This window comes from Acipenser ruthenus, chromosome 47 (genome assembly GCF_902713425.1).
Source record: "Acipenser ruthenus chromosome 47, fAciRut3.2 maternal haplotype, whole genome shotgun sequence".
NCBI lineage: Eukaryota > Metazoa > Chordata > Actinopteri > Acipenseriformes > Acipenseridae > Acipenser > Acipenser ruthenus.
In genome coordinates, this window is record NC_081235.1 from 2656808 (window position 1) to 2683277 (window position 26470).

A 26470-nucleotide genomic window follows, 5' to 3' on the forward strand; every position below is an offset into this window, starting at 1 on the left:
GTATAAGGGTTTTCCAAGATGTTTTTTCCCCTCAGCTAGCCATTGACTTGGACCATTTGTGTTGGTTGCCATGAGAACACAACTTGGCAACATGGCAGACACAAAGGCATGTAATGGAGATGGGTTCACTCTCCTGTATCAAACCAGGGGTGCTGAAGGAGGAATGCCTGGATTGTCAATCAGCAGGCTGCTTCAATGGCTATTTAGGTTAAAGATTTGAGCTTTGATATTCTAGGAGACACTAAATAGAACTGGTGACTCTACTCTCTCAAAACCATGAAAACAAAGCCAGACATTTTGTCTGTGTAGCCTAACATGAAAATAGATTTATGAAGCTTCATTCTGGGACTAGCCTTCTAAGAGTTTCCCATAGTAAAAGCATAGCAAAGTGTAATAAAGCACAGTGAGAGCATGGTAAAGCACAGGCAAGCATTGTAAAGCACAGAGAGGTATGAAAAAACATAGGCAAGCATTGTAAGGCATGGTCAGGTATGGTAAAAACTGCAAAATTACTGTGCAGATTTACTGTGGTAAACCTTTACTCAGGTATCACAGTTTGTATTTCTTATATTATTTATTTATTTTTACAAAAGAACAAAGGTCTATAAGATAGCGGTTTTCTTACAAGTGAAGGCTAAAAACAGTATATTTACTATGAAGCTGTTTCACCTTTAATGGAATTATTGTTTGTAATACCACATTCTTATTTTTCCATGTGTATCCTTGTGCAATTTTGCTCAGAATTCAGAATATTGCAGAGTTCATAGATTATGGTGTCCATAAGTACATTGGCAGGACCTAAATACAGCACAGATGTAAGTTAATGCGTTGTGTGTGTGTGTGTTTTGTGTTCGGTCGCTAATTGTAGCAGAGATGTCATCTTGTACAGTCTGGACAATATAACTATTACACACATCTGAGGCTGTCTGTCTGTCCGTTCCACTCTCTGTCACACTTTTTAAGATATATATAGAAGTTGCTTATGCAATTGAAACTTGAAAATGACCTTCTTTTTAGATATAGATCACAACTTTTTCATGTAACTGATTGATGGCTTTAATATACAAATTTCATTCCCCACATTTCAGCCCAGTTCTGACCCATACTTTCAAGTGATAACACTGGTGCACAAAGAGTTAACTGGTTATGTAATGTCATTATTTCTTCTGACTATTGTTGATACATGCCAAATAGGGATGTTCAGTGGTGTGTGGACCAGCAGTCAATATCTACACGCGCAGTTAGCAGATTTTTTAAAGGGTCCTGTGGCAGAATGTCCGCCCCTAAGATAATTTATCTAAGATAATTAATTAATTAATAGCTAGTTAACCCCTCGGCCACAGTCTGCACGAGTTTAATAAGGATGCGTGACTGTCAGCTAGTTAAATAATCAGTAGCTGATCAGTCACGCATCCTCACGAGGTTTTAAAATCAAAAATACAAAACAATAACAAATAATGGCGGCGGGTTTACATCTGCGCCGCAAACAATAATAAGACAAATAATAATCAAACAGCACACACACACACATATATATATATATATATATATATATATATATATATATATATAGGGGCGGAGACTCCGCCACAGGACCCTTCAGCCAAACAAACCACATACAGTGAACAATACTGTCAGTCTGCTTGAGAGAGGCCCAGGACTGGATGGCAGGCAGGGGGTTCAGGTCAGGATTGAGGAGCTCGTATGCACTGTTCTCTGGCTATTGCCATTGTTCCTCATCTTTTACAAGCCCTTCATTTACTTTCAAATACGTTTTCTCTTCCTCAAGCTGAATTCAGAGCTTACTAAAATATGAAGTAAAACTGTGACCTGTGGCTAATTGATTACCAGGAGAGGAAACTACAGCTGAAATCCAGATTCACATGACAGCGATTATCAGTGCTGAAAACATTGAAGAGCAGCCAGGGCAGTGAGATTGATTGTGCACCCCCTCTCACCCCACCAGTCACATGGTTCAGTGATTCAATGCAGTCATCTATTTATTTCACCACCTATCATCGTTGTAACTCTGCTACAGATTGTGTTAGCTTTCTATTCCTAGAAGGAATCGTAGAGGGCTGTGTTAAAAGGCGATGCCTGGGGAATCCACACTGGATTGCAGTAGATCCAGCCCCTGCTCCATGCTGCCTATGACTGGCTTTGTGCAGTTATCTGTATAGAGGAAGGAACGCACATAACATCAGCTAGTGTGAGCCGTGAGTAGCTATGAAATCTAGAAGAGACAAGCTGAAAATCCCTTCCCTAACCCTGGAGTAAGTATTTCAATATTACATTTCCTTATTAATATTGATGGCTGACATTTCTACATTCACATGTAAAATAAATAATGCAGAGAGGAGATGTGTAGAGCTTCAGTAGGTGCAAAAATGAGCAAGGGGAATGTTGCATTCTGTATTATTCATGTCTGTTTATGATCCACAAGAGTTGAGAATAGGCTGTGAATAGAATTTTTATATTTATCTTTATAAAGTATCTTTATGTTAAAAACATATGCATATGGTGTACAGTCTATCTCTCTAATAATGATGAAAAATAATGTTATTTTTGTATGATTCATGAAACAGTGGGAGGAATATATATATATCATTATGAAATATGGGGAATGTATTATAATATTATTCCATGTTGTTGTTTTTTGTGAGTTAAGTTTGAGTTATTATATAATTCTTAATAGTTTAATAGCAAAGCAGACATGCTACGATGCTGGTTTTATGCTGGAGAAATAAAAACGAATTTGTGGAGTACAGCATAACTATCTATCTATCTATCTATCTATCTATCTATCTATATCTATATATCTATCTCTATATATCTATATCTATCAACATTGTTGTTTTGGATTGTTTTCAATTCTACTTAAATGTTGACATTATTGTACATCACAGAGCATCACAGACATTTCCTTTGCATATGATCCTCCACGTACCCTGCAGTTTTGGCAATGCATGACAATGTTGTGGGAATTATGATTATGAATCACCCTGTATTTATATTTTTTATACGGTATATTAAATTTTATTTATTAGAAGTAAACAGAAAAACAATATGTTAAAAAACTTTATTTAGTTATTTCAATATCGTTACTTAACATTTTGACTAGACTAGGTTAAAACAGTTACCTCAGATAATTTAGAATCTCAAAAAGAAACTTAATTCAATGAAAAACGTTTTCACTAGAAGCCTCAGTGTCAAGGTAAGTGGTTCTGGGTTTAGGGTTAGGGTTAAAGGGTTAGTGGTTACAATCACTTCCTATTCATTTCAGTAAGATATGTAATGTCCTGAGAGGTCCTCGTTGGTTGTTTTTAATTTCAGATGATCTCTTAACCATTGCATAAGTGCAGTGTGGCACCAGGCTTTGTGTCACAGGGTATCGACACTTCTCTGGTTGGTTGAAGGAGCTCAGCTTTGCCTCGTGTCTCCCAATGCACCCCAGGGTAGCGATATCCTACGACGAGACTTATTTCTTAATTGTTACATGATTTGGAATATAGAATGAGGAAGGCTGTTCCGTGGTGTCACTGAGGATTGTCCAGACAATCTCAAGTTAGATCATCTCACTCAGGAGGATTGCAAACACCATGAAATAGTTTAGTTGTTTTTGTAAGCATACAGTGTTTTTTTTTACAATAATTTTACAAGACAAATGTCTGTTTAAAAGCAGATATAGGAATTGGTTATTCCACTGAGTCTACAAGCTGACTGCTCTTATCATGGCTACAGAGATAAGCAAGCAGCCACTGCTACTTCTACAATAGCAACCACCTGCTCTGTGTGCCTGCAACTTACACTGATACTAAGATATTTACAGCAAGTCTAATTCTATACAAGCTGTAATATCTATTGAACTGTTACGGTTCCTCTATTGAAGATGGATTTCACACAAATACAAACCGGTGTGTCATGGTTTTTTATAGCATAGCTTGTTTATGCCTTGAAGGTTTCCATTTTCTATGATTAAGATATCAGTAACAACACTGTAGCTCCCCGAAGGTTCTGTACGCTAATTTATTACTGTTTACAAGGCAGTACAGAGTACGCAGCACGGAGCTCCCCCCGTCTGACAGGTGGGCTAGGTGTAGAGAAGAGCATTCTTCAGTCTGTATGAAATTCAGCTATTAAAATAGATCACATTGTTCTTCCATCTTAAAATATTATGAGACTATCAGCGTTTCGTAAGCAGTGTTTCTCTTAATAATATGCAGCATTCTCAGCAATAGAATGGCTTTGCGTTGCAAAATCCAGTGTGGAGTAGTGGTTAGGGCTCTGGACTCTTGACCAGAGTCGTGGGTTCAATCCCTAGTGGGGGACACTGCTGCTGTACTCTTGAGCAAGGTACTTTACCTAGATTGCTCCAGGAAAAACCCAACTGTATAAATGGGTAATTGTATGTAAAAATAATGAGATATTTTGTAACAATTGTAAGTCGCCCTGGGTAAGGGCATCTGCTAATAAATTAATAATAATAAAATGTGCTTATTACATTTTTGTAAAATAACTAATAAAAATAACTCCCCGACATTTAGCCACATGTGTGATATAAAATATTTCTTAATATCTCATCATTATATTACAATATATTTCGTTTCATAAGGATATACAGGTATTTTTCACCAGTGTGACCATACACTATAACTGAGTTTGGCTATTTTGGGTAGAATTCTGAGGTTTGATATATCACCAAGGCTCTGTATTCTCGGGTTTCACTAAAGGTATAGGACGGTACTTGTTCAAGCATGTGAAAATACTGATTACTCATTGAAAATGCATGACTTTACATTCAGTTGATACATTTATTTAAATTGAAAATAGTTTTAGTGCAATACGGGTCTGTCAGTTTAACACACTGAAGCACTGATGCTGGTTAACTTCACAGCTTTACACAGTCAGAAGCAAGCGAGCTGCCTTTGTGATCGTCCCCAGTGTTCTTGATAAACACTGATAAATTCCCAGGAAATTGTATATAAAATAAAAACCGAATATAACAGGCCTTGAATATTTCACATAGCCCCCCAATTCAAACGAACGATGGTCTCTCCCTAATGATCTGAAACATTTGAAAGCAGTCTACACAGCACCGGGTATGTGAGGAATGCCATTTCTATGACAACCCTTTAGTGCATCCACTCAGTTGTGTGTGCAGTTAACTGTTGTCTTCCTTTTCAACAGTCAAGCAAACCTGAGACGTGCACATTATGAGAAAGCATTGTTCATTTCCTCTAAACGTATTTTACTAGGAAGATTGTATAGATCTTCACAAATTCCCAGGCACTGATGAAGACACTGGGTGAAGCATGTCTGTGTTAGTCGTGCAGTCAGGGCAGTGCAGGTTCCTGGCTGTGCCACCCTGCCAGTGTTCACGTGGGACTCCACACAGAGCATTGGCTCTGGCGCTGGGTCAAGGAGCCAAAATTGTCAGGTCACCTCACTGTGCTACAGTGCACACTTGTGATCAGGCGCCTCTTGAGTCCTCAAGCGGACTCCTGCAGGGCTGGCTTTTGTCCTTGAGTCTGGGGGCCGGTAGCTAACATCCGCTGTGGCGCTCCTGGGTGTAAGTAGGCGACTGGCTTGGGGATTGGAGGACACCCACTGACCTTCAGTTCTCCTGAGCTGTGTGGGGAGTTGCTGCGGTGAGGGAATTGAATTGGACATTATATATTTTATCATGTACCTATACATGAATATAAGTGAAAACAAGTAGAGGAAAACTGAAGGACATCTTTCGCATATATATACTTTAGATCGCAGGAAGACAGTTGAGTTGAAAGGTCACAATATCGCATGGTTTCTTAACACAAAAACCACACAGGTAAGCTAGATGACAGAAATCTCAATATGGCAAACGTATTTAAAACATGAAATCTTCAAAGGAAAATTTCAGATCTCTGACAAAGAAATAAAAAAAACTGGGAGGCAAACCTCTTTTTATCAGGCTTATTACCAGTTGTGGGTAAAGGTAATGACATTTACAGCAGAATATGATCAATAAACAAGTGGTTAGCTGGTTGGTGTACACAAGAAGGTATTGGTTTTATAAATAATTGGGACTGTTTCAGGGGAACCTCTGGGTATTATTTAACAGATGGGCTGCACCTAAATAAACTGGGGGCAAGTAGATTGGCAGAACATATTGAACGTCATTTAGCTAATAATTGAAACTAGAGGTGGAGGCGGGAGGGAGAACAAATACAATTGAGGCTGATTTGCTTAAAAAAATAGAAGTTACACAATCAAATGGCTCCCATTCTATGCCTCTATGCAAATCTTTAGAGGCTTCCCTTAGTAATCTCACAAATATTAACCCTGCTCCAACATTGCCAGCTGCAAATACTAATCTATAATTAGCATTATTGAATGTTAGATCTCTATCCAATTAATCTTTTTTAATACATTATTTTATTACAGATCACAGCCTTGACATGTTATGTTTAGAGGAAACATGACTCAGTGCTGCTGATAGTATTTCCCTGATAGAGGCTTCTCCTCCACATTAGACTTTTTTGCAGAAGGCACGCTCTGGGGGGTGGGGGGGTGGGGGGGTGTACTTGCCACTATTTGTCACACAAATACCAATATTAAACAAGAAAATAATTAATATTATTCTTCATTTGAATCGTTGACACTAATGTTAAATATGCAATTACCTGTTCATATTGTAATCATATACCGTCTGCCTCAATTTAATGAATCTTTTCTGACAGAATTTGAAAATTTCCTATCATGGCTTTCTGATAAACACAGTAGGGTCCTTCTACTTGGAGATTTTAATGTACATGTTGGTGCTGAATCTGATCCTAAGGCTTTTAGATTGTCTTGATTACACTCAGCATGTTACAGGGCCTATGCATAATCGTGGCCATATATTAGATTTAATCATTTCTCATGGCTTAGATGATCAAAAATTATCAACATTAGATACTACTATATGTGATCATTTGGCTATTCTTTCTGAGATTAAGTTGGCTTTACAGACTAAGAGTGCAGTGCGATACATTAAAACTTGCAAAACAAATTCATCAGCTGCCTCCAGGCTCTGATATACTGAGGCTATCAGCGCTCAGCGCTGCTACGTCTCTTTCATTTGATAGGTTAGTTGATAGTTAGAATTTTCTTTTATCAGATACTTTTGATACAGTGGCCCCGGTTAGAACTCATAACGTTTCTGACATGCTTTAAGGTCGGCTGATTCTGGTCTTCTACAAAGATTAAGACAAAAACAAAAGGAGGAAGAGCTTTCAGTTACAATGCTCCCAGATCATGGAATAAACTATCTGATATAGAGATGCAGAGTGATTTAGTATTTTTAAATCAAGATTAAAACTCACTTTTTTGGACTTATTTTATACAAAATGTTAAGTGTTTTGTTTATTTTTAATTTGTCTACTAATATTGATGCTTTTTTGGTGTTTTTATTTATTTTACTAGAACTTTTTCATGTTCATTTTTTTTATTTTATCATTTTATTATATATATTTTTTTACTTGTAAAGCACGTTGAGATACTGTTGTATGAAAGGCGCTATATAAATAAATAAACTTACATACTACTTTAGGTTAAAGGAAGTGTACATGCCTTTTTCACAAGAAATATGTTGCACTTCCTGGGTTATTTCACCTCAGCAGTGTCTTCGGGGTCATGCTACTGGCTGAAGCAGGAAGTGCAAGAAAGCCTAAAAGCACAGCTTGCAAGCAGATAGTTTAAAAGGAAAAATGAATGTTTGCAAAACTGCACATTTGAAACCTACTGTATATAATGACTGGATGTTCACGGTGGAGAAAATGTATGGAACTATTTTGCTACAAGTAACAGGTTAACAAAAATCTATACCTTTAACAAACATATTTGAATTTTTTTTTTTTCTGTGATGTAACTTTATGTGGACCCATCTGATGTAAATTCTCAAATTCCAAGAATATCAACCCCAAGTGAATGGCTCTGTACAGGAGTAACAACAGCAGCAGCACAGTATATGAATAACAAGACTACCCTGCTGGCTGAGGGTGCTGCAGACACTGCTGTACCACGGCACCTGTCCCTGGAATGCATCTTCTATTGAAGAGACAATGCCAGCTATAGCAACATTCATTAAACCATCCTTCGGGAGCTCTTACTTTAATAGAGTTTTCATTAGCAGCCTCTGTTTTTATAGTACAATATATAATTGCACCCCAGCTATTCAAACGGTTAGTATATCATGGATAATATTGATAGTAGTGCATATTTTAGCCGTGGTAATGTTGGTTTTTATATTGCCATTTTTGTTTTCTGTAAGGTGAGAAGTCAGTCATTATCTCCGGTGTATTCCATAATGCAATTTCTTATCTTACTTAGGCAAATTTTGACTAAAGCCCTGCACCCAGTTATAATAAGTCTGAGTAATCGCATTGCTGAAGGCATCAAATGAAACGTTTGATAAGCCACCCGCTCACACAGCACCACAGCAATCCTGTGAGGCACTGTCATATCAAACACGCTTGCTCTATAATCTTCTCGTCTGCTCCTGTGCCATGGATTCCAGCTCCCCACGCACACATTTGCCGTTTCGTTGTCATTTGCCCCAGAGACATGCTTTGAAAGCAGAAGCAACCTGCAGAGCTGTCACTTTGTTGTTTTAGCAGAAATATTTTACAAGAGCAGCCTGATGTATCCCCAAGCAGCGTGAGCTTTGCTGCTGGCAGCCACAGGGCGAGCCTGAAGGGAGGTTGAGGGAGACCCAGGGGTCTGCATGTTTTAACACAGCCATTCATGACTGTCATCTGCAGTATGGAGTCCTGTGGTTTGCATGTCCCTAGTAAAGTTGATATAACCCATTATTATTACACTTCATGTGCAGAGAACTGCTTATCCAGTTGTGTTGAAATTGTCATCCATTTGCGGAGCAGACAGATCAAACTTCATGGGCTGGTTTCACAGACTGTGATTAACACTAATATTTCACTGCCTAATGCTCTCTTGGGTAAGGCGGTGCAAGACTAGTGCAAATCGGGGTCTGTGTAAGCAGCTGTATATTAGCTATCTGAGAGCGAGTGCGTTCATTACAGTATCGTTTTAAATGAATGATAGCGTAACAAAACAACTGAATGCATATAAGAAAGGTTTTCTATAGTAGTAGTATGAAAATATTCTGATGTAGCATAAAGACCTTAGCATTGCTGAAATAGCATAATCTGTTAAAAAAAACAAAAACCCATTTGAAATGGCAATAAGTATTTGTAAATGGATGTGGTTATTATACCCCCACCCACTTCAAACATGATTCAGCTTCCTTCTCTGGCGTTTACCAGGTTGCTAAGCAACCAAGCCAGTCTCTACCCTAGCAACTGTCTCAGCCAGTGCTTTTATTTTTATTTTTTTTACCTAACTAGAGTTTATTTGCCAGCAGGTATCAGCTCTGCTATTTGCTGGCTGATGAACTGTGTATAATTAAGCAACGGAATAAAGAATGCAGAAGGAGACAATCGCGATATTATATCACAAGTGATTTGTTTTCTCCTTGAATGGAATAATAATTGAGTTACGTGCTGCTTTCACTCCAACCGAATAAAATGTGCAAATGAGTAAAAGGTCTTTTAAGAGGGTGTTCTGTAACCCTTGTAAAAACACCTGTTTCCTATGCTATGCAGTGAAGAAGTTCTCTCTTATTGAGTGTGTAAATTAATTGACCGATGTGATGTGTCTTGCTTTGCAGTTTGTCTCCTACTTGTCAGAGCCCAACACTCCTGAGCCCCTGCAGTCCATGTAGTCCCTGCAGCCCTTTACTAACACTGCATCCCTGGAGGTAAGCTAACCATCTCACACCTGCCTTACTAACACTGCATCCCTGGAGGTAAGCTAACCATCTCACACCTGCCTTACTAACGCTGCATCCCTGGAGGTAAGCTAACCATCTCACACCTGCCTTACTAACACTGCATCCCTGGAGGTAAGCTAACCATCTCACACCTGCCTTACTAACGCTGCATCCCTGGAGGTAAGCTAGCCATCTCACACCTGCTTTACTAACACTGCATCCCTGGAGGTAAGCTAACCATCTCACACCTGCCTTACTAACACTGCATCCCTGGAGGTAAGCTAACCATCTCACACCTGCCTTACTAACACTGCATCCCTGGAGGTAAGCTAGCCATCTCACACCTGCCTTACTAACACTGCATCCCTGGAGGTAAGCTAGCCATCTCACACCTGCCTTACTAACACTGCATCCCTGGAGGTAAGCTAGCCATCTCACACCTGCCTTACTAACACTGCATCCCTGGAGGTAAGCTAGCCATCTCACACCTGCCTTACTAACACTGCATCCCTGGAGGTAAGCTAGCCATCTCACACCTGCTTTACTAACACTGCATCCCTGGAGGTAAGCTAGCCATCTCACACCTGCCTTACTAACACTGCATCCCTGGAGGTAAGCTAACCATCTCACACCTGCCTTACTAACACTGCATCCCTGGAGGTAAGCTAACCATCTCACACCTGCCTTACTAACACTGCATTACAGGGGTAGCAGTCTCATTCCTGCTTTACTAACGCTGCTTCTATATGTAAATAGACATTTCTAACCCTGTTTTCAGTCCCTGTATTAAAAAGGTAATGTAAATGCTTGTGCCTGCAGTAGCTTCTAGAGCAGAGTGTATGTGCTGTGCTGTAGCTCTTCAAGTATTAATTGAGATATCAAGCAGGACTGTCAGAGAGTACGCTTCTATGAGCTTGTCTGTGTGCACCATGTCATGTTATTTAAGGCTTTCTGCTGGTTGTGTGGGTTGCTATGCCAGAGAAACAGTTCTAGAAATAAACAAGGTTGCAGATAGGAAGCAGGTTCCGCACAGTTATCTAATGAAGGTGTCTCCACAGTGTTACTGCATTCAGTCATTATATTCCCTCTCTGAACATCTGCTCTCCGTTTGCAGCCACAGCTGTGTGGTAAAGCAGCCGTCACTCACAGCTGTGTGGTAAAGCAGCCGTCACTCACAGCTGTGTGGTAAAGCAGCCGTCACTCACAGCTGTGTGGTAAAGCAGCCGTCACGAACAGCTGTGTGGTAAAGCAGCCGTCACTCACAGCTGTGTGATAAAGCAGCCGTCACTCACAGCTGTGTGGTAAAGCAGCCGTCACTAACAGCTGTGTGGTAAAGCAGCCGTCACTCACAGCTGTGTGGTAAAGCAGCCATCACTCAGGCAGACTGGAGGCAAATCTGGAACTTTTATCAAATAAACGTTTCTTATTTTTCCAAATAATCATTCAAAATAAACATTAGCATGGTAGCCAAACAAACACTTTGCAAACTCTATTTTTAGGGTAAAGTTCATGCTGAGCAGCGCCTTCACTGAACTATACATTCTCTGAGTCCTACCGGAACTGACTCCTCTAACACTGCCACAGAACTCACCACCCAAAGCAACATTTTGAAATGGTGTGGTGTATTCTCCAGGTGGTTAACTGACTGATTGCTGACCAGGAACTGCCTGCCCAGCATTCTCTTGCTGATCAATCAGACAATCAGCCTCACCAGAAAGACACCACACCAATGAACTAATTTCAAGCCATGTGGCTGTGCAAAGGGTGGCATCTTGGCTCCGGGCTGTTCCCATGCTCCTGAGCCAACATGACTGCCGGCCACAGAAACACATATATTTAATGTGCAGGGCCCATGCCCTGTCACAAGCTTTCTCTCGGCTTTCCCTTTGTCATGCTGATCCACTCTGGTGACTCTTGGAGCAGCCGAACCAACAGGACTGTCCTTGTTGCCATGGCACCTGCTCCACCTGCACCCACTAGCATGCCTCTTTCCAGCGCTGCTAGATCTCTCCCCATTTCTGGTAGACTGTTCTCAATAGTGCTGCTACCACGGTTTTATAGTGAGTATATCACTTTCCATGGATTAGGATAACAAACTGTAAATCCTTTATTGTTTATCAAGAGTTTTGAAAAATTGTATCATTAACTCTAAGGCAGAAGCCATTTATTCCTGCCACAACAGTTTAATTTCCTTCCTGTGTTACAGACAATAAGATTCTACCACATCGCAGCAATACTTAAATATCCTTGTGCCCTTAAAAACATGGGTAGAGTGTTGCGGGGGGGGGGGGGGGGGGGGGCAGGTTAATTGGTTACACTCGGGTGTACCTGCTGTACTAAGAGATATCTCTGAAAGGTATACAGAGACCAGAGGGTGCTTCTGTCTCAATACAAACAGTTTATATCGAATGGCTCTTTAATAAAAATGCTGTACTGATATATTTCTACCCACATTTTCTAGTTCTCACCCAGCTGTTTGTTTCCTGCTTGACAGACAGCAAGTGCGTGAGGGCTATTGTAGATAGTATGGAAACAGGGTTGCCTAGCAACAGATGTCCCTCCAGCAGTGCTGCTGGCCTTGAACACCGCCTTGTCATCCTTGTGTACTTTAGGAAGTGTTGTTGTATCAATAAGCCTGCCAATCAGAACAATGCACCGCCTTGTTACCAGGAAAGCTGTTCAAGCCATTGCCTTACAGGGCTATGTGGGACTTTATCACATTTCATTTTACTATAATCATTCTGGGTGTTTTGTATTGCAATATTACCTACGTTTTTGATATTTTGATACATTGGTGTTAGGGTGCTCTTCAGTTCTAGTTGCCTGCCACAGATATATGTAACCTAGGCTAGATGAGCCAAAGTGTTTTATAGAAGTGATCTACCACTTTGGATCATGTTTTTGTTTTGTTGGCAATACACTGCTATGCACAAGACGGTTTTGGTGCTAGTATAAACACTTAAAGATCTAGCTTACTTAATATAGGCAAGCAACTAGAACTGAAGAGCAGCTCCTGAACACAGAGTGTATCCTCCATGTATAACCCTGATATATCATATCCTAGCTCTTTGAAGGAATGCTTACTAAGGCTTTAAAATCTTAACCCTCTGCTAATGATAAAGTTGAGTGGAGCATTGTGGGGTGATGCGATTATGAAACAGAAGACAGACAACAAAGTTCACGATCCAAACAGGTTTTATTTTTATAATCCAGGCAATACACAGCAATGTGTATTGTACTGTCTCTAAACAACAGGTTGCAGTCCTGAAATAATAATACAAGTATTAACACACACAAAGACACACACGATCACAAGTCCAGAGCGAGTGGTTTACGTGCAGTGGTGAAATACAATTTATCGGTGTACAATGATGAAGTGTTGTCTGGGTTGGTGCTGGCCTTATAAGTGACAGCTCCCGGTACGTGTTAGTCGTCTAATGATAACAAACAAGTACAATTAGAATCCGACAAACAAACAAACACTGAACACTCGCGGTAATTTTATTCTCGGTCCTTTTAGGTTCGTCTCAACCATGAACAAGGAACAGATCGCTTAGCCACGTCCCCTTTTGTACCGTCAGTCACGCCCTCTTGGTTAGCGAGTGCAACCGTTTCTCCTCCAATCCGCAGTTGCCACATCGCTTCCCTTCACTTGGTGTACCGTGGCACCGCCCCCTTTCTAGATGGCTGGCTTCCGCCTTTCCCTGGAATGAATTGTCAGACCATCCAGTCCGAGGCACTCTGTTCCCTTTACACAGCAACCTCACAGGTCGGGAGGTAGATTTATAAAGATTAATTCTCTCTCTGTCACAGGCGTACATCACACTTTACACTTTACACCTAGAGAACCACTTTTCCTATTGTGATTAAACTTGCTAAGGACCTTCTTTAGCACAAGTTATTGAATATGTCATAATCTCAGGATAAATGGATTCTGTATGTTTGTATTTCACGCTTAAAGTGGACATATACAGTATAGTAAGACATGGTGTCCAGTAATGGCACAGGTTAGCCAATTGTGATGAAACTTGGTCTGTATTACATTAGCACATGCTAACAGAATCAGGGGCATATGTATGCCAAACTTTCATTTCTACATATTGTGGATATACTTTGTCATGTCCCTGATACAGTAACACCCGTCCACTCCAGCTCCTCTACAAACCAGCATTCTGTGTGTAAATCGCCATCGTTTTTGGGTCCTGACCAAATCATTATTGAAATGAATGGTGTGATCCCCTCTACAATCCCTATTGAAATGAATGGTGTGCTCCCCTCTACAATCCCTATTGAAATGAATGGTGTGATCCCCTCTACAATCCCTATTGAAATGAATGGTGTGATCCCCTCTACAATCCCTATTGAAATGAATGGTGTGATCCTCTCTACAATCCCTATTGAAATGAATGGTGTGATCCCCTCTACAATCCCTATTGAATGGTGTGCTCCCCTCTACAATCCCTATTGAAATGAATGGTGTGATCCTCTCTACAATCCCTATTGAAATGAATGGTGTGATCCCCTCTACAATCCCTATTGAATGGTGTGCTCCCCTCTACAATCCCTATTGAAATGAATGGTGTGATCCCCTCTACAATCCCTATTGAATGGTGTGCTCCCCTCTACAATCCCTATTGAAATGAATGGTGTGATCTCCTCTACAATCCCTATTGAATGGTGTGCTCCCCTCTACAATCCCTATTGAAATGAATGGTGTGATCCCCTCTACAATCCCTATTGAATGGTGTGCACCCCTCTATAATCCCTATTGAAATGAATGGTGTGATCCCCTCTATAATCCCTATTGAATGGTGTGCTCCCCTCTACAATCCCTATTGAAATGAATGGTGTGATCCCCTCTACAATCCCTATTGAATGGTGTGCTCCTCTCTACAATCCAGAGCCTGTCTCTTCTGGAATCCGGCATGATGTGTAAATATTGTCTGCCTAAAAATAATGGAAACCCAGCAGTGCACTCTGCCACCGGGTCCTGAGGTTTTTGTTTAGTTTATAATTACGTATGATGCACATGTTTACAGGTATGAATTCAGCCCTTGAGTTTTTTTCAGATAGTGATGACAGTACAGTATTAGATGTACCTCTGTAATCCAGCATGCTGTACAGTCCTGTACTATTATCCAGTCCCAAGCGATGCCGGATTAGACAGGTTGTAATGCAGCTCTGTTTTTTTATTTTTAGTCGAGGCGGGGGCAGAATGCTTGCTAGCACTGAAAATCCAAAGATTAGCACGCCGCCCCTTTACTACTGTTGAAGATGTGGTTCTTTTTTTATACTTTACTTTGTCAGACATTTCAAAGACATCTGTGCCAGAAAACTCACCAGGGAGCCACGCTGTAGATGCTTCCATCTAGTGATGGGTCGAGAGAATTACATGTGAGACTTGAGACAGGCTTTGTGGCAGTGTTTATTCATTGCAAAAACTGTCAATTGTCTGAAATCTCAGAAAATTGAGACATTAAAACAGTCAAGCCTGCTTAATATCACTACTGTCAATGTCACACCTGCTTATTATCACCACATTGCAATGTCCCGGACAGAACAGAGCAGGAGTCAATGGAGACATGCTGCTGATAGTATCACTTTCCAGTTAATTAGTCACACAACTGATTTCCACCTCATGTAAAGTAACTATTTTTGTTTCTGTCTCCTTATCTTTTCATGATGTTTGCAGTCATTCTGAGTGGTCCCAATTGCAATCACTGTGTTTTCTTTACTGTTTGGTAAGTCACTGTTAAGGTGCTTGAGTTCAGGGCCTGCCATTTAAAAAAATAAAATAAAAAAAAGACCTAATGTCTTTTTTATGAAACAGTACCCTCTAGTGTCGACTGGTAAAGCTTCTGTTTGCAGTTCCAGCATGCAAAGTGCTTGATATTTAAACCTGAACTGCATGGAAATTAGAATATCAGGGATTCAAAACTGCTTGTTTCGAATCATGTTGATTTTCAGTGCTGCACTGTGTAGTGAGAATCAGAGATTTACATATAGTACATTATATTGGAGACCTATCTGAACTACCTTGCTTAAAGAAAGCATTTAAATCTACACCAAATAATTAAGCAAATCAAAAATATTGGCCCTGTGTCAACTAGTAAAGTGAAAATGGTGGTGATTTTGTACAAAACGGAGTGACAGACACTCTGAGGCCTAAAAGGGTGAAGCAGTTTAATTAGTCTATTTAATTAATTGCTTTTTTCATAAAGCAAATTACAACCCGTTTGCACAGAAAATAATTATTGGCTGATTGAAATGACAGCCTCTTTGAATTTAGCACAAAGAACAGGGCCCTCAGAGGCTGTGCTCAGTGTAGCTCGTACACAGGTCTCTAGAATAATCAAGCACTGCTATTCCAATACTGCCTGACATTTTAAAATGACGGCACAGTTTCAACTTTTTTATTCTGGTTTCTTCTCGTAAATAATTAAATGCAGAGATAAGTTGATAATTCAGTGCTTACATCTAGCTAATCAAATTGTCATGAAACTTGATGATTTGTATTCTATATTATTTTGTACATACTGTTGAATGTGCCATGGTCATCAACTTCATCTTACAGATGGGTCTCATTTTGAATTTAAAGTCGTGGTAATGGGGGGTGTATGTTGCTGACATGTTTGCACGGTCTTTGGTTTTCTTTGAATTGAACAATAGCAATCACACAGGATGGCAAGTATTTAACAATGTATAAATACACATTTTAAGTATATTGTACAGAAATGTGATGTATCCTATTAATAAATTATACTGTAGCTATATAGGGGTAGAGGTACTAACTTGTTGTGGCTGTCTCAAGAGTCGAAAGTCTAGGGTGAAATGTACTAAATTCACTTTCACTGTTAGTCTCTTTTTAGGGAAGGCTTTGCGGCTGCAGTTTTTCTTTGCAGTTCAGCCTTAGATGAATATGTAATTATGGGCGTTCCTGCAAAAATGGGGTGGAGATAATGCAAATAAGGGTTCTCAGATATTATAATGAGATGCACTAAAGATGCCGGCAATTGCAACAATTACAATTGCATCAATTTGTTGAAAACTTTTGAAAGCACATTTTCAACAGTGACAATAAATGTTGCTGGCATTTCCCAATCCGCTTTTTCTCATGCGTTGCCAGCTGTGCTCAATACATTTTTGAGGCAAATACCCAAGTACCTATTTCTCCGTAAAAGCAGGGTGTACTTACAAGCCTTGAAAACAAATTTCTATGACATTTCTGGTTTCCCCAACGTGAGCAATTCAACAGACTAGGCTACTATTTACATTTACCCTATCCAAACAGCAATACATTGTCTCAATATAGGTTGAACAATTTTGCTATTCCCGTAATGTGTGTGTGTGTGTGTGTGTGTGTGTGTGTGTGCGTGTGTGCGCGCGTGTGTTATAAGTGAAAAAATAAGTGATATCTGAAACAAAAACACATTGGAAATGTGACAAAATGCCAAGTTATCAAAAGTGCCCAGCCATTTAAAGTGGAGATATCAAAAACAAGCTGTAAGTTTGATCCGCTTTCATGTGCCTGAAAAACACAAGCCAAGTTGAAAACAATTGGGGCAACCTTGACCCCCATCGGTTTTACAGTTGTGCCTATTTGCTTTGTGTTGGGCAAGGTTGCCCCAACGGTTTCTTGAAACTTGGCTTGTGTTTTTGATATCTCCACTTTATTGGCTGGGCACTTTTGATAACTTGGCATTGTGTCACATTTCCAATGTTTTTTTTGGTTTGTTTGTTTCAGATCTGATTATAATGTAACTACATGTTAAGGATGGTATATCTGAGTGTTGTAAAACTATAGATCACAATGAACAGCATGCACAGCACATGTAATTACTTCCTATTACTAAAACCCAAGTAAAGTTTCATGAAATTTGCTCTTGCAGTTCTGGAGAGATTCTCTTTCCTCACAATTTCATCAGTGAAAATTAAGCTTTAACATTTTAAAAGTAGACTAGAAGTCAATTTTTCACCCTTCTGCTTTTAACCTTTTTCATACACTTTTAAAACGCAAACGTCACAGTTGCATTTCATTTCTTAACAAAAATGTTCGGTATTTTAAATTGTTAAAGAAAAACTAACATTTCACACTAAGCAACAGTCTGTGGCATTGCAACTGTTATTACCCGTCTTCACCCCTCCCCGGAAGGAGCGCTGTCTTCAGAAGAAGGATGGCATCCCTGACGAGTTTCCTGCAGCGGTAGTCCGAGGCTTGTGTGCGCGCCGCCGCTGGTGTTGTTTAAGAATGCTGGTGTTGTTTAAGAATGCTGGTGTTTGTGTGTTATTAGCGTGGAGCTGGGGCGGTTATGTTCCTGCTTGACTTATTTCGGGTCGTTTTGGTCTAATACTGTGGGGGACACCATAGAAACATGGCTGGAGTGCCTGTGAACAAATTCCAGATGCTTTTAATCATTTGACCAAGAGACGAAGAGTGCACAAAGTCAGTTGCTCGGTGTTAGTGATGGAGTCTGCCATGTACGTCATGGGTTGCGTACAAGTTGATCTGGTTCAGGACATGAAACGCTTTGTTTTGCCGTAGATTCAGAAGAGACTAAAAGAAAAATCCAAGGTTCAGTTTTTTTTTTGTTTAGATTTCACCATCAAGCTTTTTTGCTGCTTTGTTTCAAACGATCGACCGGAACCATGTCGGACCCGAGCTACTGGACTGCTCTGCCGAGTTACAAGACTCATTATGTGACGGGCGCTCTGCTGCAGCGTTCCAAAAGGTAATTCTCATTTTCAGTAGGTATTGTTAAATGCAACATGCGCCAAGCAGTCGTCGCGGTAGAAATGCTGTACCTTTGTTTTGAAGAGGTGGACCTTAGGTACAGTATGCATTTTGTTCAAATGCTATTATTTATTTTTTTTGCTTTCCTGTTGATAATATTTTGTAAATACAACACAGGCAGCTACTGTCTGCAGTCGAGCAGACACGTATTTTAGGTAAAGAGTGTGGTTTACGTCATGCACCTTTGCCAACGCGCAAGAAAAACGAACATTGTTTTCAATCTAAATAGAACAATCGGAGGGGAAAGAAAATCAGAATATCAGTACGGTTGTGAACTATAAGTTTCAGTATTATTTCTAGTCTTATTTCGTATTATTTCATGCACACTGTAGCTATCTAACCATTAAGCACACAAGCTGGTATTCAGCACGTGCGCGTGTGTACATTGGCTTCAGCCTATGCTTGTGTTTATTTCCAGCGAAGACTGGATTGCGTTAGCTTGAACACTGGAGATAAAAATGGAACATCACAAAACCGTTTCACTTCCAGCTCATTCGCACATACCCATGGCTTTATACAATAGTATTTACAAGCTGGATGAATATGTTTAGTCTTAAATACAAACGCTTTTATAAATTAGTTTTTACATAAGAGTGCTATTACTTTAAAAACCCATATTTGAAAGTGTTTATAGATTTCATAATGTGTATGTGGCTATTCCACCCCCACCCTAAATTACATCAGGGCTTTTCAACTCCTAATTGTTGGTCCTCATGGGTTAATGGGTTAACTGTGTGCAGAACAATTCAGACTGGAAGTGGACAACATGAATGAGCATCTTGTATGGCAGCTGTATTAACACAGGGGTAATACTTGTGAAGTAGGGACTTTATCATCTGGAAAGCTACACAAACACACTAGCTCACTATTAGCTCTGTGCTGCCTCTTGCAATGTAAACTCAAAACTGAGTCAAGCTTCATAAGGGACAAAGATTTCAAGGTATATTTCCATGCGTTTCCATCTGCACCATGCAACCAGTCTCTTTCCAGTATACCGAACAATACACACGTCACATATCACCTGCATATATCACCTTTTCCATAGAACTGCTATTTATAAATGGGTTCCCTCCAACATTTCCCTGATATTAAATTCACAGCCCTCGTGTTCACCCTACATGTTTTTCTCTGCAGTCCGAAATGTAAAATCTGCCTCTTGCATCCATCGCAATGAATGTTTGTTAGGAAGCTTCCACCATCAGTGTGGAGAGATTGAGTTCTACCAGCCTAATCCAAACTGGGGCTAACAGAGTCCCAAGTGAGATCGATTTGGTCTCTGTGGCTAATGGCATATATATGTAGAACAGTGAATTCTTTTTACTGTCAAGGAATTAAGGGATTTAAAAATGTTACCTAAACATTCTGTTAAAACTCGCAAAGGACATTTAGATGATCCAGATCCGGGAGTATATGGGTGGTCTGTCTGTAGGTATGCAGGGATGGAAATAAGACTCCCATTGATCCTTTCCGGCTTTTACTATGAGACTTACTAATAAGATACACTTGAGCTTGTTACCAATACACTGGAGCTAATCAAACTCGGATTAAAACCTGGAATGGGGAAAACTGCTATGCAATGCCATCCCTGTGTACGCATGTCACACTTTTACACTATCTAGGGACGCAGTTATTTAAATTCTGTTTAAACTTGGTAAGGATCTTGTGTGGTTGGTAGACTAAAGCCAGCAGCTGTACATATTGGAAAGAGATGGTACAGTACATACTGATGAAATCAGAGCTCATGCAATTGGACTTGGCTTTTGCAACATTTGAAGCTTGGCATTTTGTAAGGTGAAATAATGCATGTAGCTTCTGTGAGGTCCCATGTACTAATCTGGTAGTTTTTCAAACTGCTTCATTTGATTGAATGGGATGAAGGGTTTCCAGGCAACTGGAATATACTACTTGGTGTCTTCCATGACCTAGAAATGTCAGCTTTCACTGTGTTGTTTCTCAGTGGGGATGTGCAGCCTGCAGAGCGGTAAGGGGGCAGGGCTTTATAGAAGCTGTGCGGCTGTCTGTTTCACTGGATTGTACTTAAGCTGCATGTTATACAGATAAGAACCTAAGAACATATATATGCCATTAGATCTAGAGAACCGCTTCTCCAATTCTATTAACTGGCAAAAGAGATTATTTTATTGAGAGTATCAGAATCTGGAGGGGGAGGGGGTGGAGGGGGGAGGGTATCTGTCCTGGCCATATGTCACACTGTCGAATTGATAAAACTTGGTAAGGGTATTCTTTTTTTAGTAATTAAGTGCATCACACTCTAGTATCTGTCTGTATGTCAAACTTGCATTTGTACAATGCATACGGTGGATACAAGTCAAGCTGATGGCGCCAATTATGTATTTAAAACCATGGTAGGCGATGCATGTCACCGATCTACTTGTAAATATGTAAATCATAGTAAAATATATTTTCCTAATTTAAATTTTTTTCTTCATACTCGTAGTGGTGGGTGCAAAGTAGCTATGTACTTTGGTTGAACTCTGCAGCATTTACTATAATAATAATAGTTACCTTTTTTTTTTATTCTTTTTGCTTTGCACATCCATATTTTTTTAGTGTGTTTTTCATATTAATGTATGATGCATCCACTAGAGCAGGGCTGTCAAACTCCGCTCCTGGTGAGCTGCAGTGCCTTCTGGCTTTCATTCCACCTGAGCTCTCAATTACTTAATTGGTCTTTTGATTAATTGGACACATTTAACAGACCTTGAAAAATATGTCCAATTGAACAAAAATTGAGATTAATTATGGTTCAGTAATTGAGGTCTTTGGTTGAAATGAAAACCAGAAGACCCTGCGGCCCTTGAGGACTGGAGTTTGACCCCGTTTCACTAGAGGCTGTGGCACAGGTTAATGGGTATTACGTGTACTCGAGCATTCGTTCTGGTGAAGCCACATAGGTGCTTATTATAAGAAGTCACCAGGACATGATGGCTGAAACATAATACAGAACATCTAAACAAGAAGAAGAATGCTAGTTAAGATCTGATATTCATCACACACCTTTTAGAGTAAGTTTTGACTGGGGTTCTGTATTGAAACACCTTGAAACCTGTTAATTATACAGGTTTGATCACTTTTAGTTTGAGTTGTTTCTGACCAGCTGAGCTGAGGACACCCTGTGATCGACTGGGCTGCAGGTGGGGTTAGGGGTTAGGGGTTAGGGGTTAGGGGGTATGATTGACACCCGTTTCAGTTGCTTGGATATCTCGGCCCTGGCCACATTTGGTCAGCTGCCGATCAGAACCAAAAAATAAATGGAAAAGTATTGCATTGAACCGGAAGCAACCCAAATAGAAGCTAGCCTTAGTGTTTGCACAGTTAAAATGTACAATGGAAGCCAATTTATTTCAATATTCCTTCAGCTTTTTTCCATTTGCGATGAAGTGCTGTACATATCCACAGTCTGCTACACAAACACTGCAGTCATTTATATAACATGACCGAGGGCTTCTTGATGGCTTTTCTGATTGGTTAAAATTTTCACACTGTGTTTATGTTATCACCTATTTACCCCAGTCACTGATATCCTGTCACTCTGAATTAATAAGCAGTCACACCCGCAGTACACACGCAGGCAGCTAGATCTGAAGAGCCTGATAAACTCTCTCTTCACGTGGTTTGTTAGGAAGTACAATATTGTTTTGGTTGGCAAGCTTGTTTGACAAGACAGACAGTAAACCAACAGGCTACACCTTTGTACTTTGACATGTGTGTTTTACATTTACAGCTCCAGATGCAACATAGTTAGCACATACCTTTGCAAATAACACTAATACTCTTGAGATTATTCTTTTCAGTATTTGTCATTAGCAAAATTAGTAATAACTTTTTATCAGAAAGCAGACCATGCTTGTAGTCCCTTTGGTTAACAGGTAAATGAGGCTGTGACTATGATTTCAGGAGCTGCTCTTCATTTGCAGTTGCCTGTCTTTGACATGTGTAATGCAGCCTAGAACAGCCTGTGTCTTAACCCTTTAAGGACTAAGTGTTTTACAGTGGGATGCTCCCCCAGGACCAGGTGTTTTTTGGGCTGTATCTGACTCTTCCTATAAAAATTCACAAAAAATCTATTTTTTACAGTAGAATCTTGGAATTCATGTCCTTTTTTTCAGGACACTGGGGAACATTGTAAAGTAGTGTACTTCAGAAACCATATAAACGTTTTTCTTTTTCAACATGATATATATATATATTTTTTGTGCCACGGAACAGGACAGTGTTCAGAAAATAGCTTTTTTCATAATAATTACATATTGTCATAATCTGCTAATGTTGCCGTTTTCTTCAAAAGGTCTTGGGCAAATGTGAAATCTACTTCAAAAGTTTGATGCATTTTTTTAACATGGCGGAAACCTTCAAAATTTCGTACGCCTGCATTGACTCTCCCATAGAATTTTTTTTTGCCGAGCTCTCTGTATATACCACAGTGCTTTGCGTGCAGTGAGACGGAAGTCTCCATTGAAAATCAGCAGAGTCAAGTATCTTGTTAAATAGAATATCTTTGGAAACGCCCTTTCTAATAAACTGCAATATTATTGGCTGAAGCAGTTTTGAGTGAGGCTGGATTTTCATTGGTTAAAATATTAGTGTGTGCTCCCATTGGCTAGAAAGGTTGCAGTGTTTTCGGCACAGTGCGAGATTGACATTTGGAAGTTTCTGTTTGTTGGGAAGTTTACAGGGAAGTTCGTCTGGTTGATTGGAAATTTGCAGGTCCGTACAGCGTTTTGTATTAATGAATTATTAGATGAATTAACAAATACGTTTATGAATTGACGAATTTATGGACGAATTGCTGGACAAATTGACAGATTAATGGCTGGATAGTTTTGGCACAAATGGCGCTCCTGTGTGTGTGGAATAGAGTGAAAGAGAAAGTGAGTGAGTTTTTAGGATAGAGACAGGAGGAAGGATTTATTGTTTTTGTGGTGTGGTCATGACCCAAACACGGACCCTGTTTTAATAAAGTAGTTTTGTTAGCGCTGAATCCCGTCTCCATCTCCTGCTTTGAGCCTCAAGACCAGGGGTCGTTACAATGTTCTATACTAGCCACGGAAGTCATTTTGGCGGGTTGAGGTTTTCAAATATAAATTACTCTGCATGTCTGAAGTTATGTGGTTGTCCGTTTATGACTTTTCCTAAATAAATACAGTGTGCAAGGAATGCACCGGGGAAAATATCAGTAGGAGAGATTTCATCTTGAAAATAGCCACAACGCTTCAGCAAAAACATTTCGATCTGAAAACTGCAAAGCTGCAGGCTGCAGCAGCTCAACCTGGATTCTGTGCAGCACCGAGTGACACACGCAAGATCTGACACATGTTACTTTCGTTTTTAATAAACTACTTTTGTTTTTACAGTTTTGTATGTACATATACCTGTTTACACTAGTTTCTATTGAAATGTTTATTTTATTATATATTTTTTCATTTTTTCAAATAGTGCTTTATATGTGGTAAGTTAAATAAACCCTTTTATGTTTAATTGTTCATTTAAATACGCTTTTCAGCTGTGCAGATGTTTGACATGATGTGCTTGATTAAAACGTTTGAGTTGCATCCGATAGTTGTCTTTCATTTTAATATTGCTGTTGTTTAAAATGTACCATCATATCGATTGCCGGCGGTGGTTTTAGGTATAACCGTGGCGGTTCTATTGTTGACTTGTGGTAATTTTTGTGGCGCAATGTAGAATAATATTATCTGGCATCAGGTTCGAGTACTTGAAATTTATCGCTCGAGTATTTGAACACAAAATTACTCGAAATTCCCATCCCTAATTAGTAATAAGGGAAAAGCACATACCTGATCAATTTTAGTTCTTGTATGCACTCGTTTCTTGATAATATAATGTTGTAAAAACATATATATTAAAACACACAAGACAGAATAAAGGTTCTAATATAATGGTAAGTCATATACATTGGATTTACAGTGTTTTCCTGTTGCGTTTCTGCATGGTGCTTGAAAATTTCTCTGCCCTTTAAATATGAAATGCCTGTCTCGGTGACATCACATGAAAAAAAATAAACAAGCAGGCAGTGAAATCCCCCCCCCCCCCTCCCATCCAGTGATCTGCATTAACAAGCTGTACTGCAAAGCATGGTGTTTTCACAATCACAGTCCTTAAAGGGTTAATAGAAGTAAGCTCCAGCACCATCTAGTGCACAGCAGTTCCTTGCCAGCGAAACTGTAATAAAAACACAGATTTAAACATTTAGGAAAACCTGGGTTTACTTAGTGCTTGTCTGTATTTTATTTTAACCCTTTGCAGTCCGTTTATTCTGTGCCTGTCAGGCACGTCAGGTCTAATTTATATTTACACAAGCTGTTTATTTTACACTCATGGTTTCAAAGTAATTTTATTCACAGTAAAACAGGTTTAAAAGGCTTTGCATACCAACATGACACTGCCTCTTCAGCCCCACCCCACTCCTTGTTCACTGTATTTATCACATATCTATTCCTAGTCGTTCATACTGATAAATCATCTCCTGATCACTCGATTTATCACCAAACTCCTCAATAATGCTATCCAAGTCATTATTTTATTACTGTAACATACTGTTACTGTAACATCTCAAAAAGCTCTGCAAATGTTGCACGATTTTCTTTAGCCTTTCTGTACATCGTGAAAGTGCCCATTTTACAGCTGACCACTGAAGAGAGACCCGCTCTTACAAGCGACCCCTTTTCCTTACTCCCATGAGTGTTGCTCTTGGCAGGTTTTGCTGTACCTGAAACTACACCAGGAGGTCAATTGCGAGCCTTGCTTTCTGATAGTCTTCCACTGTCACATCCCCTGGAGAGGGAAATTGTCCCTGCCCCTTCAGGGCCGTCTCGTCTGTCAGTAACCAACCAACTGCTTCCCCTAATGACTGATGTTCTTTACAGCCATTAACACACCGCTGAGGTAAAATGAGACAGGAAGTATGACTCATTTCCTGGAAGGTAATGCAAGCAAACTGAGTTTTATTTGACTTGAACTAATTTGAAATTAGTGTCTTTTGAAACTGCACATTTCAGCTCTAATACAGTCAATGAAATTGCATGACAGGACAGATTTATGAAAGTCGTTAGCTACAGCCATGTTCAGATACGAAAGCTTTGATGCCTTATCTTGTTCCGCTAATTGCTGATAAGTGGTGCTCTGTTTGTTTAGACTGGCCTGATTCTACTGCAGAGCTGCTCTGTGCCTGGATAGTTAGTGGGAGCTCATGTTTAGTTTGATAAGCTAAAGTAATGGCTGTCATTTTTGTTTGTTTGTTTTTTCTGATTTTTTTGAAATACTACACGTTATTCTTTGATTGTACAGGAAATTAAACTAAATCCAATGAAATACAGTACACTAAATGTGGACCAATGCACAGAAAGTTCAATGTTGAACTTTCCAAATCCTGATCATAATCAAAAACATACAAATAACCTAATATTTCAGTGTTCATGGCTAAAATATACACATACACACACTGATGAGCAAAAGTCTTAGAAATGTTGCATTTTTCTGCTCTGCTGCATTATGAGCATCAGCAGTTTACTCAAAGCCTCCACTAGTTTTTTCTACTATTATAACGACCTTGGCATAAAGAAGGAAACACACTGAGTGAAATAGCTTGCATCACTCGATTTTCAAGGTGTGGTATCCGAAGCATAATCAACAAGTACAGAGAAACATCATCTGTAATTGACAAACCCAGGACTGGAAGAATCAAAAAGCTGTCTAACAAGGATGAGCAATACTTGAAGATAATATCCTTAAGGAAAAGAAAGACAACAAGCGTTGAATTGACAACAGAACTGGCAGAAGGCACCGGTGTCGTTGTCCATCCATCAACAGTCCAAAGCACCTTTGACCAT

At 39.6% G+C, this 26470-nt stretch overlaps 1 protein-coding gene across 8 annotated transcripts in view; it reads left to right on the plus strand.

Annotated features, from left to right (window-relative positions):
* LOC117401529 (microtubule-associated serine/threonine-protein kinase 3) overlaps window positions 1-26470 on the plus strand; it is a 96089-nt gene that overhangs the window by 11360 nt on the left and 58259 nt on the right. For 4 of the 8 annotated variants that reach the window (XM_059013995.1, XM_059013994.1, XM_059013996.1 and 1 more), the window contains exon 3: window positions 9707-9796. The exons of 2 other annotated variants lie outside the window; for them this stretch is intronic. In XM_059013995.1, the coding sequence (XP_058869978.1) occupies window positions 9707-9796 (90 nt within the window). Of the gene's footprint in view, window positions 1-2211; window positions 2274-9706; window positions 9797-17949; window positions 18538-26470 lie in introns of those variants that run through there. 2 more of the 8 variants (XM_059013997.1, XM_059013999.1) reach the window with 2 other exon arrangements.